Source organism: Fulmarus glacialis, unplaced genomic scaffold (assembly GCF_000690835.1).
Source record: "Fulmarus glacialis isolate BGI_N327 unplaced genomic scaffold, ASM69083v1 scaffold3443, whole genome shotgun sequence".
Taxonomy (NCBI): domain Eukaryota; kingdom Metazoa; phylum Chordata; class Aves; order Procellariiformes; family Procellariidae; genus Fulmarus; species Fulmarus glacialis.
Window position 1 is genome coordinate 27,061 of NW_009204814.1, and position 13,998 is coordinate 41,058.

Consider the following 13,998-nt stretch of genomic DNA (forward strand, 5'->3'; position numbering starts at 1 on the left):
GGTTCAGGAGCAATTCAGCCTGAACTACAGCATCCCTGAAGACTGAATTTGTCCTTTTTCAAGGCTAATTCTCTTTATCTTGAATATTATTTTCTAAATATCGTGGAAGAAAAACATAATTTTAGCTGTGATTTGTACTTCTAGGTTGACTTTTGACGTAGGACGCTTTGACAAAAGAGAAAATTATGGGGTAATAGAAAAGCAAACTCTTCAGGATGTTAATCAGAATCAGTCTTCCTGTTAAATGTTTTCTCCCTCAGGTCTTGACAAGGTGATGGCTTTTGGAGGATGGAGGTTCTCAGTATCATCTGTCTGCTGTACCAGATACGATGCCTTCTGTCAATCACTTTTGAGTTTGCCTTGCTTGGTGCAAACTGTAATAGATGATTATTCTGTCTACTTCAGAGAAACTGGCTCAATGGGTCTTTCTGTTCCTAAGCGTATGTCATCTTCCCGAGATAATTAGATGGTACATATCCTTTCTGACCTTTTGCTTCTGCTAGCCACCATTCCTTATTGCCACTCAGGTCAGAAAACCGAAGTATCCTAACCTTCTGGTACTCCTGAAGACTGAGTTCCTGATCATTTCTTGCTTGAAATGCATAAACAGCATAGAAGGTCTGAAAAAGCAAAGCCACAAAAAACAAAATCTGAATTCAGAAATGTAGCCGCATCTTACCCTGTCATTGAGTATTAGTATGAATTCTGTATACAGAAAATGTGTAATAACATATAACAGTGTGCAACTACATCTGTTCTGCAATTGCTAGACAGACTACAATGAATAGAGCCAAAATAAAAAGTAAAATTGAAGGATCTGGGGAATTCTGCATGGGGAGGAACAAACCAAGCTCTAAGACCTCATCACCTTACTACACTAGTAAGGTTTTCAGCTCATACCATGTGCCTGTTTCTGTCACACCAAGCGGCCTTGGATTGGACAGAGAATTTTCCAGCGAGGATTCCTCAGGGAGAATCACCTTTCCTAAAGCTCCTGTACTCAAATGTGGCACACGGGTCACTTCTGCGCTTTGCTGATCAGCATTGCCACAGCTTTCTTGTCAACGGTAAGTAGAAAAATCCCCCAAACTGAGCTATTTTGCAGGTTCCTGCTCCATAGGAGAACCTTGAGGCGTTGAACGTGGGGTGGGGTAATGCAATAGTGTGTTTTCTGTGAGACAGGACTGCAATTCACGGTTTAACTGATTATCTTTTCCTACCTCATAGCTATTTAAGAAAGGCAAAGAACAGAGGATAACGAATTCCCATGTCATACTGACAGATTAGTGCCAGTCTTTTCCAGTGTAAAAGGAAACCATTTAGATTATAAGCAGTATAATTCTAGATTTTAAATAGGAACAACAAGAAGACAGGCACAGTGTGTATCATACTTACGTGTTGATCATCTACATCCTGAAAAGCATCAGTCCCTGTGCCATTAATTGAGGGATTTTCGCAGAATTGAAGAGATGAGCTGCTGTCACTCTTCTTGTGCCCTGGACTTCTTGTGCTGCTGTCAGTAGAGGGCCGTGAAGAGACAAAGAGGCTGATATTATCAAAGTCATCATCACCAAAGCTGTTTTCTGCTACGTACTTCTGCGCTTTGGCTGGATTGTAAGGCCTCAGGAAGGAGGAATACACATACCCTTTAAGGACTAGACACCAGAATAAAAAGAGAGAAAATAAACAAACAGGAAAATACTACTAAAACCATTTCAAAACCAACCATTTTATGCAGCTATCAGTATGACAGAGGCAAACAGATGGGGCCAGAATGAAAAGAAATCAATATCCCAAAGGCCAGCTGTTATTGGGATGTTTGTGCAGAGAACTTACTTCCTGTGTCAACAAGCCATCTGCTCGTACTTCCAAAGGGGTCCTTTTGCTCCACAACAGCAACCAGTTCTCCTTCATGTAAATCAATATCAAATTCCTGCGTGGCATTGCACTTGCGCTTAGCTTGGTATAGTAATTCTGTGCTGTACGTAGACAACAGCTTGGACCTGTGGCCTTCTGTTTGACGTGGGGATTCGAGCTGAAAAGCAAAAAAGTTATTCACTGGGAATAATGCTAAGGCCATTTCTAGAGCAACACAGATGCATAAAAACCAGTCTATGCTGCATGTGACAACTGACCCTACATTTTTACACACAGGTCAAGGAGTTACTTACGCAGCTATATGTAACCAAATCTCCTCTGCCTATGCCGCAAGGACCTGTCCAACTGCTATATTAATAGGTGAGCAATAAAGGGCAGATTTTAAAGAAATGTAGGAATTTCACTAATTAAAGACCTCTTAGTCTGTCCTCTGCCCTCAAAGAGACGGTGTTCTGTACATGAACTGACACTTGCTTAACTGTTTTTCTGTAGCAATGATCTTTGAATTCCTATGTAATATCACAAAAAAAGCGTAATCCAAAAATCGGCTGAGATGTGCTGAGGTCACATAACGACTTGCATGATAAGGCATTAGGCAAAAAAATCAGTAGTATCCAAACGGTCTGCTTTTTGTGTGAAATTACCTTGCTAAATAAGGGCAAGGTGCTATTAACTGCTGGAAGCATATTCACTCAGAGTTTGGTTAGAGGGCGGGGAGGGAGGTGCTGCACATCAATGTAATCTTAACATACCACAGAAGCAAGAGCACATGTACCTTACTGATGCTAAAAGGAATCATACAGCTTCCTCAGCTTCTGTAAATCTGCACTTGAGTTTTTATTTTACTGTAAACTAGACTCCTAAAACCTCTGGAAATGTCTGATAAGATTGGGAACCAGGAAGACACAGATTTCCTGGTGGATTTTCAGAATCTTCTGCTGTGGGGATGTATGTGTGTGCATATGTGTGTAAACACCAGTACACATTTTCTGAATCTTCTGCTGTGGGGATGTATGCATGTGCATATGTGTGTAAACACCAGTACACATAACCACAGCTGAGGATGAGGAAAAAAATGTTCTGAATTAGAAGACTAAGATACACTCTAAGAGTATTTAACAAAAGAAGTAATCAAAGTTTACATGTACAACCTTAAATTTAACATGTGCTTAAAGACCTAAGGGTAATCAGAGATAATTTCAAGTAGATTTTCAAGATAATAACATGAAAACAGAGTGAAAAATCTTCAGAAGTTACTGAAGGAACAGGTTCATTCCAACAACCTGATTCAGAGTCCCAGTGAAGAGACCAAGCCCAAACCTCTAGGTGGTATAAAAATGGATTTGTTTCAAAAGCGATCAGAAGAGGATGCTTCACAATTCGGATGTATGGTACTCACCAGAGAAGGGACAGGTTTCTTTTTTTCCAAGCTCAATTTTCTCTCAATAAAGGTTGCGCTGCTGTTTTCTTTTACAAAATTCAGCTTGTGAACCTCCTCCAACAACTGATTCTGCACTTCACAGATGCTTGAGGAAGACAGCTGTAAACACAAAGGCGGGTTAGATCTCACGAACAAAACGGCAAGGAGATTTGAGAGAGCAGATTTGGTTTAATGGGCTGAACACTAGGAGTGAGGAAATCCAACAAGTTACTGCTATTTTCTGCAGAGCCCATAGTGTGCTAGGTATGAGATGGAAAGAAAAGAAAGGTCCTTGCTTAAAGAAAGTTTCTAATGATTGCTATTAGATTTAAAAGACATACTATTTTAAGTTAAATCATTAAAAGATATTCTAAACAGTGATGAAAATGAATATCCTTGCACTTATGTTACTGAGCCACCTGCTTTCAGATGCAAATGTGCATCTTGGCAGCTATCAGGGTTGCCAATGTGCTGTAAGGCTTGGAGTAGTTTACCCTACAGCTGTGTGTTTGTGAAACTGGGTGCTGCCACCGGGTTAAAAATCATTGGGTAAGCTGAAGCTCTGTCTGTGGCTCTGGATAAGTGCTTTTGGTCTATGCCTAACCCCAAATGTATTCGCTGATGTAAACAGAAAAAAGAAAAAGAAGGTAATTTTGTAGGCAGAGCCTTACAGAAAACAATGCTCGATACAACAGCTTTCAAAACATGAAATTGTCAAATTACAGGGATGCAGTTTCTTCATGTGGGAAAAGCCTTCATTTTCCCATTAAACAGCGCAGCTCTATGTTTTGATCCTGACCTTGCTTTCTTAATTTTTCAGCTGCCCCTGACTATAAAATGCTGTGTTCAAGCCTTGATGGGAAGGAATACTCCAATGTGTTTCCTATCTAGAGTCTTGCTCCAGTTCAGGTGAGTGCACTTGGATGTGTGGAAGGCATTGTTGCAGCTGTGTTTCTCAGGGCCTTCAAGTCCTCTAGGCAAAAGTACAGCAAAACTGGAACACTGGAGGATTTTCACACAAATTAAGAATAATTTCTCAACTTCAATCTTCAGGTAATGATCATAGTGCCCAGAAAGAGTAAAGTGGGCTGGAGGAACTGATGCCCTTCTGTGTAGCTCAGACAGGCATCTTTGGTATTTTTGGCTTCATAAGTGAAATGATTTGAACTTTCTAAAAATGCCAATATAGACGAAGCTATTCCTTACTGCTAGAGATGTCTGCAGGAGCTTCTGCAGCATATTTGGGTTTAAAAGCAACTTGCTTTTCGTAGAAATTATTTCATCAGATCTCCTAACCTGCTTCTCTTCTGCAGTCATCTGTGACTGTACAGGTCTAGCAGCAACAGGAGCGTTCATGTACTTTCTTAGAATTTCTCTTCCTATGTTTCCTGGGCTACTTAGGGTAGATGCTAAGAAACAGAAACTAAAATGCTAGCAGCTGCCTCCTTTTTTCCTTACTGTAATGTTCTTGCCATTACTATCACTGTAGCAGCTGGAACAGCTGCATTAGGATCATTCTCGATGAGAAGTCCAGGCCTGACAAAACTTAAGCTCAAAACTTAATCTTTGCTGAGCTTGCAAGGAAAAAAAAAAAACACCTGACTGTGCTTAGCAAAACAAACAAAATCAGTGTAGCTTGTAGGTATGTGTCCTATATAACGCTAGCCAAATCATACAGAAAGAAAAAAGACAAGTAAAGGCAGAGCTACACCTGTTTCTAATGTACTTACCGGAACAGGCACCACCACAGCAGAATTTGATTGAAGTGCTGCAGATATAATATTCCTGAGGAGGGCGATGAAGCAATGCAGGCAGTTCAACACAATCTTTTTGGCTGCTCTGTTGAATACCTGAAGTTCTTCCACTAACTGTGCATTTAGAGCCTCATAGTCTTTCTTTGCCAGGTCCAGCTCTTCTCCTGTTGACCTCTGAAGGTAGCTGTTGTAGTCCAACAACTTGTCATAGCGCTTCTGGATGAGCTTCTGTGGGCCTGAAAACAAGGCTTGTAGTGCTGAGAGAGGAGTCAAAACAAGCTTGTCCAGCTGAGCCATCTGGAAAGGTATAAAACAGACCTACTTACTATTTTATTCATACGGTTCTTCAGACCCAGTAACAGGTTAAGCCTGGTGGCAGCCTATCAAGCAATCTGTTAATTACTCTTCACAAAGCATTGCTGTCAGAGGGAGCTTCAAGTAGGGTCTAGCATGAGTTAGAATCTCCTTCCTAACATTGCAAAGGAGAGGTAACAGTTTTGCAGCTTTAAGTGTCTGGTAACGGTCCCTTAGAGCATGCAGCCTGCAGTACTGCCCTTAGTATGTTACCACTGAGGGAAAACTGGGCAAGGATCAGTGAGGTGGTCCAACAAAACTGGGATTTCCATAATTGGAAGGCCCATGCCAATATACAGTCTAGAGTCAATGAGGTCTTGTTAAATGGCAGTCTTGCAGTCTTGAATGCTATCAAAGCTTTTTTTCTTTTCCTCCCCCTGGAAACAGCTGTAACTCAATTCCTGTTTAAGCAAACACAAACAATCACTTGATTTGATTAAATTATGTTATGCTTGTTGATTTTATCTCTAGTAATCAACAAAATTAGACACCTGGTAAAAAAACAAAGTCTTTCTCAGACTTTTCCATTAGTCTCTAATTGTCTCAAGGGATTAATATTGCATGAAATAAAATTTATTTTTGTAAGTCACTTGTTCAAATACAGCACAGGCTTGTAGTGAGTGAAACTCATCATATCAAAGCTTTTGGACATTCTATGTGAATTAAGTTGTTGAGTTGAATGTGAGAATAAAAGAGCAGCTGTCCCTCTACCCTCTGTAACGCAGAGAGAGAACCAGAATTGCTCTCCCAAGGCCAAGATGATGTACACTGGCTAGATAGTTCCTACTTTATTTCCACCTGAAAAACTGGGCTGTGTTTAGCAAACTAATTTTTGATGCATTAAGAAAACAATTTTTCCAAACTGCTGGACCTGATTTCTGGAAGAGAAGAGGCTATTGTGGATTTCTGCCTTAAAATTTTCCCTAAAATATAGTGAGAGAGGAAGGTATTCATTACTGACAAATGCACAAAGGAAAAAAAAAATTAACCTGAGCCCATTGCTGAGATCTCCATTGATAATATCCTTTCAGGAAAACACGTGAAGAACACCATGGGTTGTTCAGTGAGAACATCTACTCATTGTGCAATGTCAGGACAAAAGGTTTTAAAAAAAAAACCTTACACATAGGATAGAGAATCCTTGTAAGCTTGTAAATCCAAGACACAGAAATAAATAGGTAATAAGCAGAAATTAACATGGTTAATAACAATGTCCACAGTTAAAACAAATAAGATTAAGATTATTTGTTTTTAAATTACATAGATCTTCAGAATAGCTGGGTCATGAGCCAATAGGAGTTACAAAATTTTTTCTAAAAAAAAGTTTCCTGTTTCATCTTGTGGAATTGCTTCTGCTTTGCTTTGATGTTTCTGAATATGGGGGCATCTTCCATACTGGACACACTCACCACAATGGTAGAGGGGTACTCTTCGGCACTTTATGCACTCATTCATTGTAAAGACATTGAAAATATCTTTCTGATTTTTGAGATTAATTTTTGAGATTCTTTTCAAATGTGGGAACTTCAAAGGAAAGGAAATACAACATCTTACTTCCCTGTCATTATCTGGGAGGATGTGGTCTGTCAAAGATTCTTCTGTTTCTTGGCAGACTCTGTTTTCAGTGTTTTGGAAAGGATTGAACAGCTATATTTTAGTCAGCACAAACCTAGGAAAGTATAAGAAAACCTCCACCTCTGAATTTTTCCAGCTTGAGCAGCTGTTTGAAGAAGCAGCCTGCCCCATTTTGAAGAGACATTTTAGTCCATCGTAGTAGAGCCAGGCATTTGAGTTCATTTGGACCCTGAAAGCAAGAGGCTAGTTGAAAAACTATTAGATTTTTTTTTTTAATTGCTTTTTAATTCCTATGGGCTATATTCAGATTTTTCATGGTTTCCCTATATGAAGGATAGTAACTTACTTGAAAAAGTAATAAAGGTGAGATGTTCACAGGATGATTCCAGGAGCTAATAGTTTATGCGCACAACAAAGATCACAAAAGTCACTCTGAAACTGCAAGTGTTGATAACAAAAGTAGCAAAGCAAAGATCTGCTGCTCATCTGAAGCTCAGGTGAAACGTGCAAATTTAGCACAAAGATTTTAGTTTAAACCTAGGAATTTAACTTGAGAAGTTTTCTTCAGCTCTTCTAGGGAAAACACAGTGCACTTACACTGAATTTTATCTTATTTCTTACAGAAACTCAACCAAAAAACCCACTCATCTTTCCCAATGGATTCGTAAGGTTTTTTTCTCTTTTCTGTCCTAGTCTTCCTCACATACACCTGTTTTCTCACACATAGAGATAGCTGTGTAACACTGGACGTTGCATAAACTTACAAGGTCTTCACAAAGATTTGCAGCGTTTTTCCGTTTTTTCCAACAGTCATTGACTTCGTCATCTTTGTCTTGCAAGATTTCCTGAAGCCCAATTATATTCTGTGCAGCCAGATCTATAGAATCCTAAATGAGAAGATGGTAGGAAGATGAAACTGTATTACGATCTGTTTTAATATACTGCATTTACTCATGCAGATACTGCAATAATACTGATGGAATTAGACATATTTTCCATCTCTTGACACCTGTGCAGTTTCTGTGCAGTTTCCAGCCATTGTGGGATTGTTTACTGGGATAATATTTTGCTATGTTTTGTCTATTTTCAATGTAAACTATTAAAGAGTCAAGTTGTTAATGTTCAACTAAAAAAATTATGCCCCAACCTAATCAATGTTCCGCTGGAAGTTAGCTACTCCTCAGCAAGAAGCCAGCTCAAGACCCATGCACCTTCAAAGTCCTCTTTTGGAGGACTAAGTAGGACTACAGTGGTGTATTTCACTTGCTCTGAATTTTAATCTTAATGAAGTGTGCATCTGTTTGGATAAGGAACTGTCAACACCATTCCAGGCAACAGCCCTTGTCAGCTGAGCTCAGTGGCCTTCCCCCGTTTGCTGAACCAAATGAGGTGTGTTTGTGATAAGCTCTGGCCAGCTGGCTATTGATCTTACCTACCTCTCATACAACCTTCATGTCTGGTTTGGGCACACTTACTCTTTGAAGGGCCTCATGCCATCTACAAAGTTGGCAAGTTGTCAATGAGAGGGAAAAGTTGGTAAGTTACAAGCCAACCTATACCTTCGGAGAGGAGGATTAAAGCAAAGACATTTACAGCACTTGAGCACTCTGTACATCTAACGCTAGCCCTCAACACAACCTAGCAACAGGATAAAGGAAGGAGTCCTCACATCCAAAATACGTATTTTAGGACTTTTTAATTCATGTGGCTGCAACTCAGTTCTTCCATTTTTAATGAGAAGCAGTTGGTGCTCCACTGCAGCAGGTGTGCCTGACCCATGGTGATTGAAAGTCATAACTGTGCCACCAGACAGCACCTTTTTTTCTGCACTGCACCCATGGGTCTCCGTAGAGCCTGCTTGTGTAAGGGGAAAAATGCACAAGTGTGGGCTTCAAAAATTCTTTGCCGTGGGCTCAATAATACAGCAGCAGCAGAGCTCATTTATTTAATATTGTGATGTAGGCAGGCCTGCTTATAAACAATTTGGTGTTGCCTAACCAGTGGCAGAAATGTGTGTTAAACTGGTTATGGACATGATTTCTGGCCACAGATTTCAAAAAGGCCTGTACCCACCTGTAGATGTTGCGAGGAGAGTGAAATGTTCTTCATGCACAATTTCACAGTCTTCTCTAAACTTCGAAACAACCTTTCTTCCTTATTAAAAGTTTGATCTTTCACCTAAAATAGATGTTTGCACTGTTATTTTGGCAGCCCAAAAGAGCCTGGCTAATGAAAGAAACGTCCAGAGCGCTGCTGGAAAAATCCCAAACCTTCCCTGAATTCCTCTCTTTGAAAACAGAACAGATCAGCCCCTAATTCTCTCAAGCTCCAGTTTTAATCCAAGAAAAGTCATGGCTGCACAGGGCAACATGACAGAGAATTTAATTTTTGATCCTTGTGGAAGCAGGGAGTTGCTTTATTACAAGCACACCTAAGTGTACACCTAAGTAAAACTCTTCATTTTCTGTATATTGTCATTCCATTTGAGGAAACAATGGTGAAAATTGTAAGATATTTTTATGTCATGGCATTACTTCCCTGGGTGCTTTTTTGTGGGTGATGGGGAGATTTCCCACAGGCAGGCTGTAGATGGAGCTGTTACCTCTAGAGCAATGCCAGCTCTTCAGCTAGAAACCTCAGCAGCTGGAAAAAGGCTTGTACTACTTTTTTATGCTAGCTGAAAAAAAAAAACGGAAAATATGTTTATTTCTGCCTATCTTTTACTTGAGGAATTTGAGAAATCTCAAGTCTCATTTTCAGTGGTCTTGCTGTAAGGGTCACAGCGTGTTTCAGAGATGTGAATTGGGAACTTTCTTAGTCTAATTAAGCAGGAGAAAGGGCTGAATCTTTAACAGATGTATCCTGATTCTAAAATGATTCTCAAATGTTTTAAGCTTAATTAAAAAACAAAAAGAAAAAAAAAAACATAACACGGAAGCTTCTAAAAAAAAAGAAAAATCACATCTCCTCTTAATCAAATTTAATTCCCTGTTTTTCTCTGATTTTATAGCCTTGCTGGTGTCCCATTCTGAATACAAAAATTTCCAGTGTACAAATAAATGAACAGAAAAAATAAATGTGGGTAGTTTGCATCAGAGAAAAGGGGAAACCACTGATAAAAAACAAAACAGGAAAAAACGGCACGCATCTTGCAAAGTCACATCTAGAAAGGCAAGTGACCTTATATAATCGGCCATCTCATGCAGCGAGGTGCACTGGATATCATTTTCAAGGTCAGTTGTAATTGATTTTCTTTGAGATTTAGATTTAAGCTTTCCTGAAAATGTTTATCCTGTTAGGTTTTGAATTACAACCTTGAAATTATGAAGGAACATTTTATTTTTGGCCACCCAACACCCGTCGGACTTATCACAGGGTTCTTTGCGTCTGGTAGTTTTGACGGTTTCAGGCCCTTACACATGTAGAGGCAAACCCCATGGCCTTTCCTAATCAGAAGTATTGTTCATCTTCCTTGGTGGCTTCAGAATCTGAATGTTACGATGCAGAGCAAGACGGATTGAACACATTCTCACCACTGACAATAACTATTGCCAGACTATCCACAAAGCGCTGATCTCAGGCTGAGTTTCACAAAACTACCAGTCACTTCCTCTCTGCTGAAGATCAGAAGTTTGAGAAACTCTTAGATAAAAAAGGAAAAGGTGGAGAACACATTATGTTATTTTCTATTTCAATCACAAAGATCTTTCCTGTCTTCTGTGACAGTCAGAAAATTACTTTATAAATGATGCAGAAAAAAAGCCACACCACAAACTCCATTTCCAACATGTTTTAAAAAATGCCCAGTGCAAAAGCGGAACTGAAGCTGTCAATGCAAATCTGCAATTGGATGAGTAAGTACCTGAGGTTCTCCCCCCGTCAGTATTTTCAGATGGCTGGTGACCCTCTTGGATTTCTTGCTAATTGAGTGGATATTCAGTCGGGAAAACTTTTCTCTAAGGGTTTCATCATCATCATTCCTCTTATACTTCAGCACTGCAGACAGAGAATTTCATGACACTAGTAATCTGTATTCACAGGGCTCTTCACAGGGATGGGCACACAAATATGAAACCATTTGAGAGCAGACACTTTGATGTCACTTGCTGTAATCTTGTATGAAAGTGTTTGAGATTATGAAAACCCTGTTATCAACGCTAGCCTTGGGAAGAGTGAAGTTAGGGCTTCAACATGGCAAGTCTATAAGAAATATTGCTATCACTGCATCTTAATTATTATCAGTGTTTGCAACTGCATTATGGACAATGAACATGGATATAACATGAATTCTTTCATCATTTTCGTATTTCTGGAGTTACCAGTCAGATAACATAGCTGGCTGAGGACAAGTGACATTAAGGCATCTGTTACCTTCTTGAAACCCAAGTGTATTACACAACTGGGTAGTACCAGCCAAAACTGTTGTAGTGATATGCCTGGAGTTGAAACCTCTCTTGTAATTGCCAGCCCAAACCTACAAAGACAGAATAACTTACTGTGCCTTTTTCTTACCTAAATCCTTCCTCCTTTTAAGTTCATTGATGTTCACATTAATGTTTTTCATAGCAAAAAGGGCGTCTTGTAGCACCTGGTGGTCAGGGTGACAGGCAGGCGTTGAATTCAAGAGTTCACAGAGTAACAAGGGATATTTCATCACCCGTTGCACTGGTTTGATCATCAGGGATCCCATGTCCATTAGATTTGGCTTTCCTCTATAATTTGTACCAAAAAAAAGGTCACATAAGGAGAAACCCCTTGACGACAAAACCTTCTTATTATTTCTGTCTAGTCATTGAAGCTGCTGCCTTTTATCAATCCTTCAGTTGAGCTTTCAACTACAGAAAACACCAAAACCAGAGCAGTGCTTTGCACTGAGTCATAGAAATGCAATTACCACTCAAGTCAAAAAATAAGATACATCTGTCAGGGAACAGGGGCCGTTGTAAACGCAACCCTCCTCTAGCCCCCTCAATGAGAAATACACGCCGGGTCTGAGTTTTCTGTATTTTCAGCAACCTACCAGGCTATTGCTTAGACATTACCTCTGAAACTGTCCCACTCAGTCTGAGGGTACGTGTGGTACAACTTGCACACCACAACACCCAGGAAGGGAGATGTAGGTGGAAGAACAAATAACAGGAAGTTTGAGAAACACATGTGAGCGGGGCTATTGCATCCTGCTCTGGCCCCTCAGGCTTAAAATTTCAACATCTCCCTGCTGCGAGTAACTGGGATGCCCGTTCACGGCTGCATCCCTTCTCACAACATCTCTCAACTCGCTACAGTGACCCTTAAGCTTTACTGTCTTTTACCTGTGGTTTTTCTTTGCTGGCTGCCAGTAGGTTATTCCTAATGATGCCTGAGCTTCCAAAGGGTACCAGATCTGGCCTGGGGGAGCACTGAACATACAGGATGTTCACCCAGGCTTGATCCAACCTGCTGGAAGTCACCTTACGCAAAGGCAAAGCAGGCAGCTGCCTAGGGTGGCAGAAGGATGAGGGTAGGAAAGCCACAGCTTCCAGCACGGGCACAGGGACGCTCTGTGGCCCCAGGCTCGATCCCCGCTGGCTCGGTAGGGGCAGCAGAGCGGCTCAGGTCATCAAGGCCACCCCAGCGCTCTGGCCCCTACGCCAGGGAGTTACCAGCCAGCTGAATTCATGCTCCAGCCCCACTCTGGACAAAAGCCTTTGCTCACACTCTCTAGGCTTGAAGGGGAGAGGCCGTGCAGTTTGCAGGCTGGCCCAAAACAGCCTGGGAGAAAACACGGGAAGACCAAGCCACATGTGCCTTCATTACCTTCCGCGTGGCTGGTAGAAACATGGGGTCTCCCCAGAGTAGGTAACACCAGGTGGCCAAGCCCTAGGGCCAGGGCAAGCCATTACTGAGGCTCCAGCAGCAGGACAGACATGTCCGTTGTCTTTCCTCATTACAGCACACTCCTGAGCAAACCAGGCAACACTCTAGCACCAGTGCTGGTACGCACTACCTGTGACTCACAGACCACCCCTTGGAAATTGAGCGTGAGCTGTTGGTAACAGTGTGAAGGGCAGTAAAGCAGAGCAAGCTTTCCATTTGCATGCCCAAAAAGGGTGCTTTGGAGGGGAAAAGGTTGATTTGGAGGGGAAAAGGTTGGTTGACGTTAACTATGCAAGAGTTAATGCTAGGCAAAGAAGGATTTCTGCATACGGAAAGATGGAATAACACAATGTAGAAGGAAAGTACAAAAAACAGGGAACAGCCACTTGGTTTTGCAGGCTGACATCTATTGTTTTGTGCAGCAGGAGGAGTAAAAGAGAAAAAAAACCGCTTTCATTCCCACTTTTATGTGTATAAAAAGTACAAGAGCCAATCCTTACTGCTGACTAATTAACAATTTGAATGCTTTTGAGAAAAGACATCTGCATATTTAAACCATCTCTCTAGCACAGGCATTATCTGTAAAAAAGTTCTGCATGAAAAAAAAATTAACAGTAGATGCCTTTTAAGGCTTCTTGATGTCCCCAAACCTTCTCATCATTTCAATCCCCCTCATTTCCCCTGTATCCTACATTAAATATAGAGAGCTATTTTTCCTTCTTTCAGCTTCTAGCAGCAATAATGAAAAAAAAAATCTTAAATTGTTATTGTTTTCTCTGAAAAGCCCCATGAATGCAAATCTATAAAAGCTGCCTCATGAATGGAAAAATCTTCAAGTGTCTTCTCTTTATATAGTTGCACTTTGGACAGCTGCCCAAGTGATAAACAGCCCTCTGTTCGCATATCTGCATGACACAGTCTTGCAATATGGTTCGAGAGATAGTAGGTTTGTTATAAGATAATGACTCCCTGGGGCACTAAATGCCACAAAGTTCAACTCATCTAATTCTCCCCAGCAAGATTAGCTGATGATAGCCACTCTCCCTGGACGAGTCCCGTTTGCAATGCGCCCCGTTAGGACGCACCCGGCCGCTGGGCAGGACATGGCCTTGCCACGTGACCGAAACAGGCGAGTAACAGCTTGTGACATCTATTGTGCAG

At 40.9% G+C, this 13,998-nt stretch overlaps 1 protein-coding gene across 1 annotated transcript in view; it reads right to left on the reverse strand.

The window, feature by feature from the left end:
- Nucleotides 1-434: 434 nt before the first annotated feature.
- The window catches only part of ARHGEF38 (Rho guanine nucleotide exchange factor (GEF) 38), a 36,319-nt gene continuing 22,755 nt past the window's right edge, over nt 435-13,998 (reverse strand). The window contains exons 6-14 of the mRNA XM_009575130.1: nt 11,494-11,693; nt 10,844-10,977; nt 9,055-9,159; nt 7,746-7,868; nt 5,029-5,349; nt 3,278-3,418; nt 1,837-2,035; nt 1,396-1,655; nt 435-620 (exon numbers count right to left, since the gene is read on the reverse strand). Coding sequence (XP_009573425.1) covers nt 435-620; nt 1,396-1,655; nt 1,837-2,035; nt 3,278-3,418; nt 5,029-5,349; nt 7,746-7,868; nt 9,055-9,159; nt 10,844-10,977; nt 11,494-11,693 — 1,669 coding nt within the window. The remainder of the gene's footprint in view (nt 621-1,395; nt 1,656-1,836; nt 2,036-3,277; nt 3,419-5,028; nt 5,350-7,745; nt 7,869-9,054; nt 9,160-10,843; nt 10,978-11,493; nt 11,694-13,998) is intronic.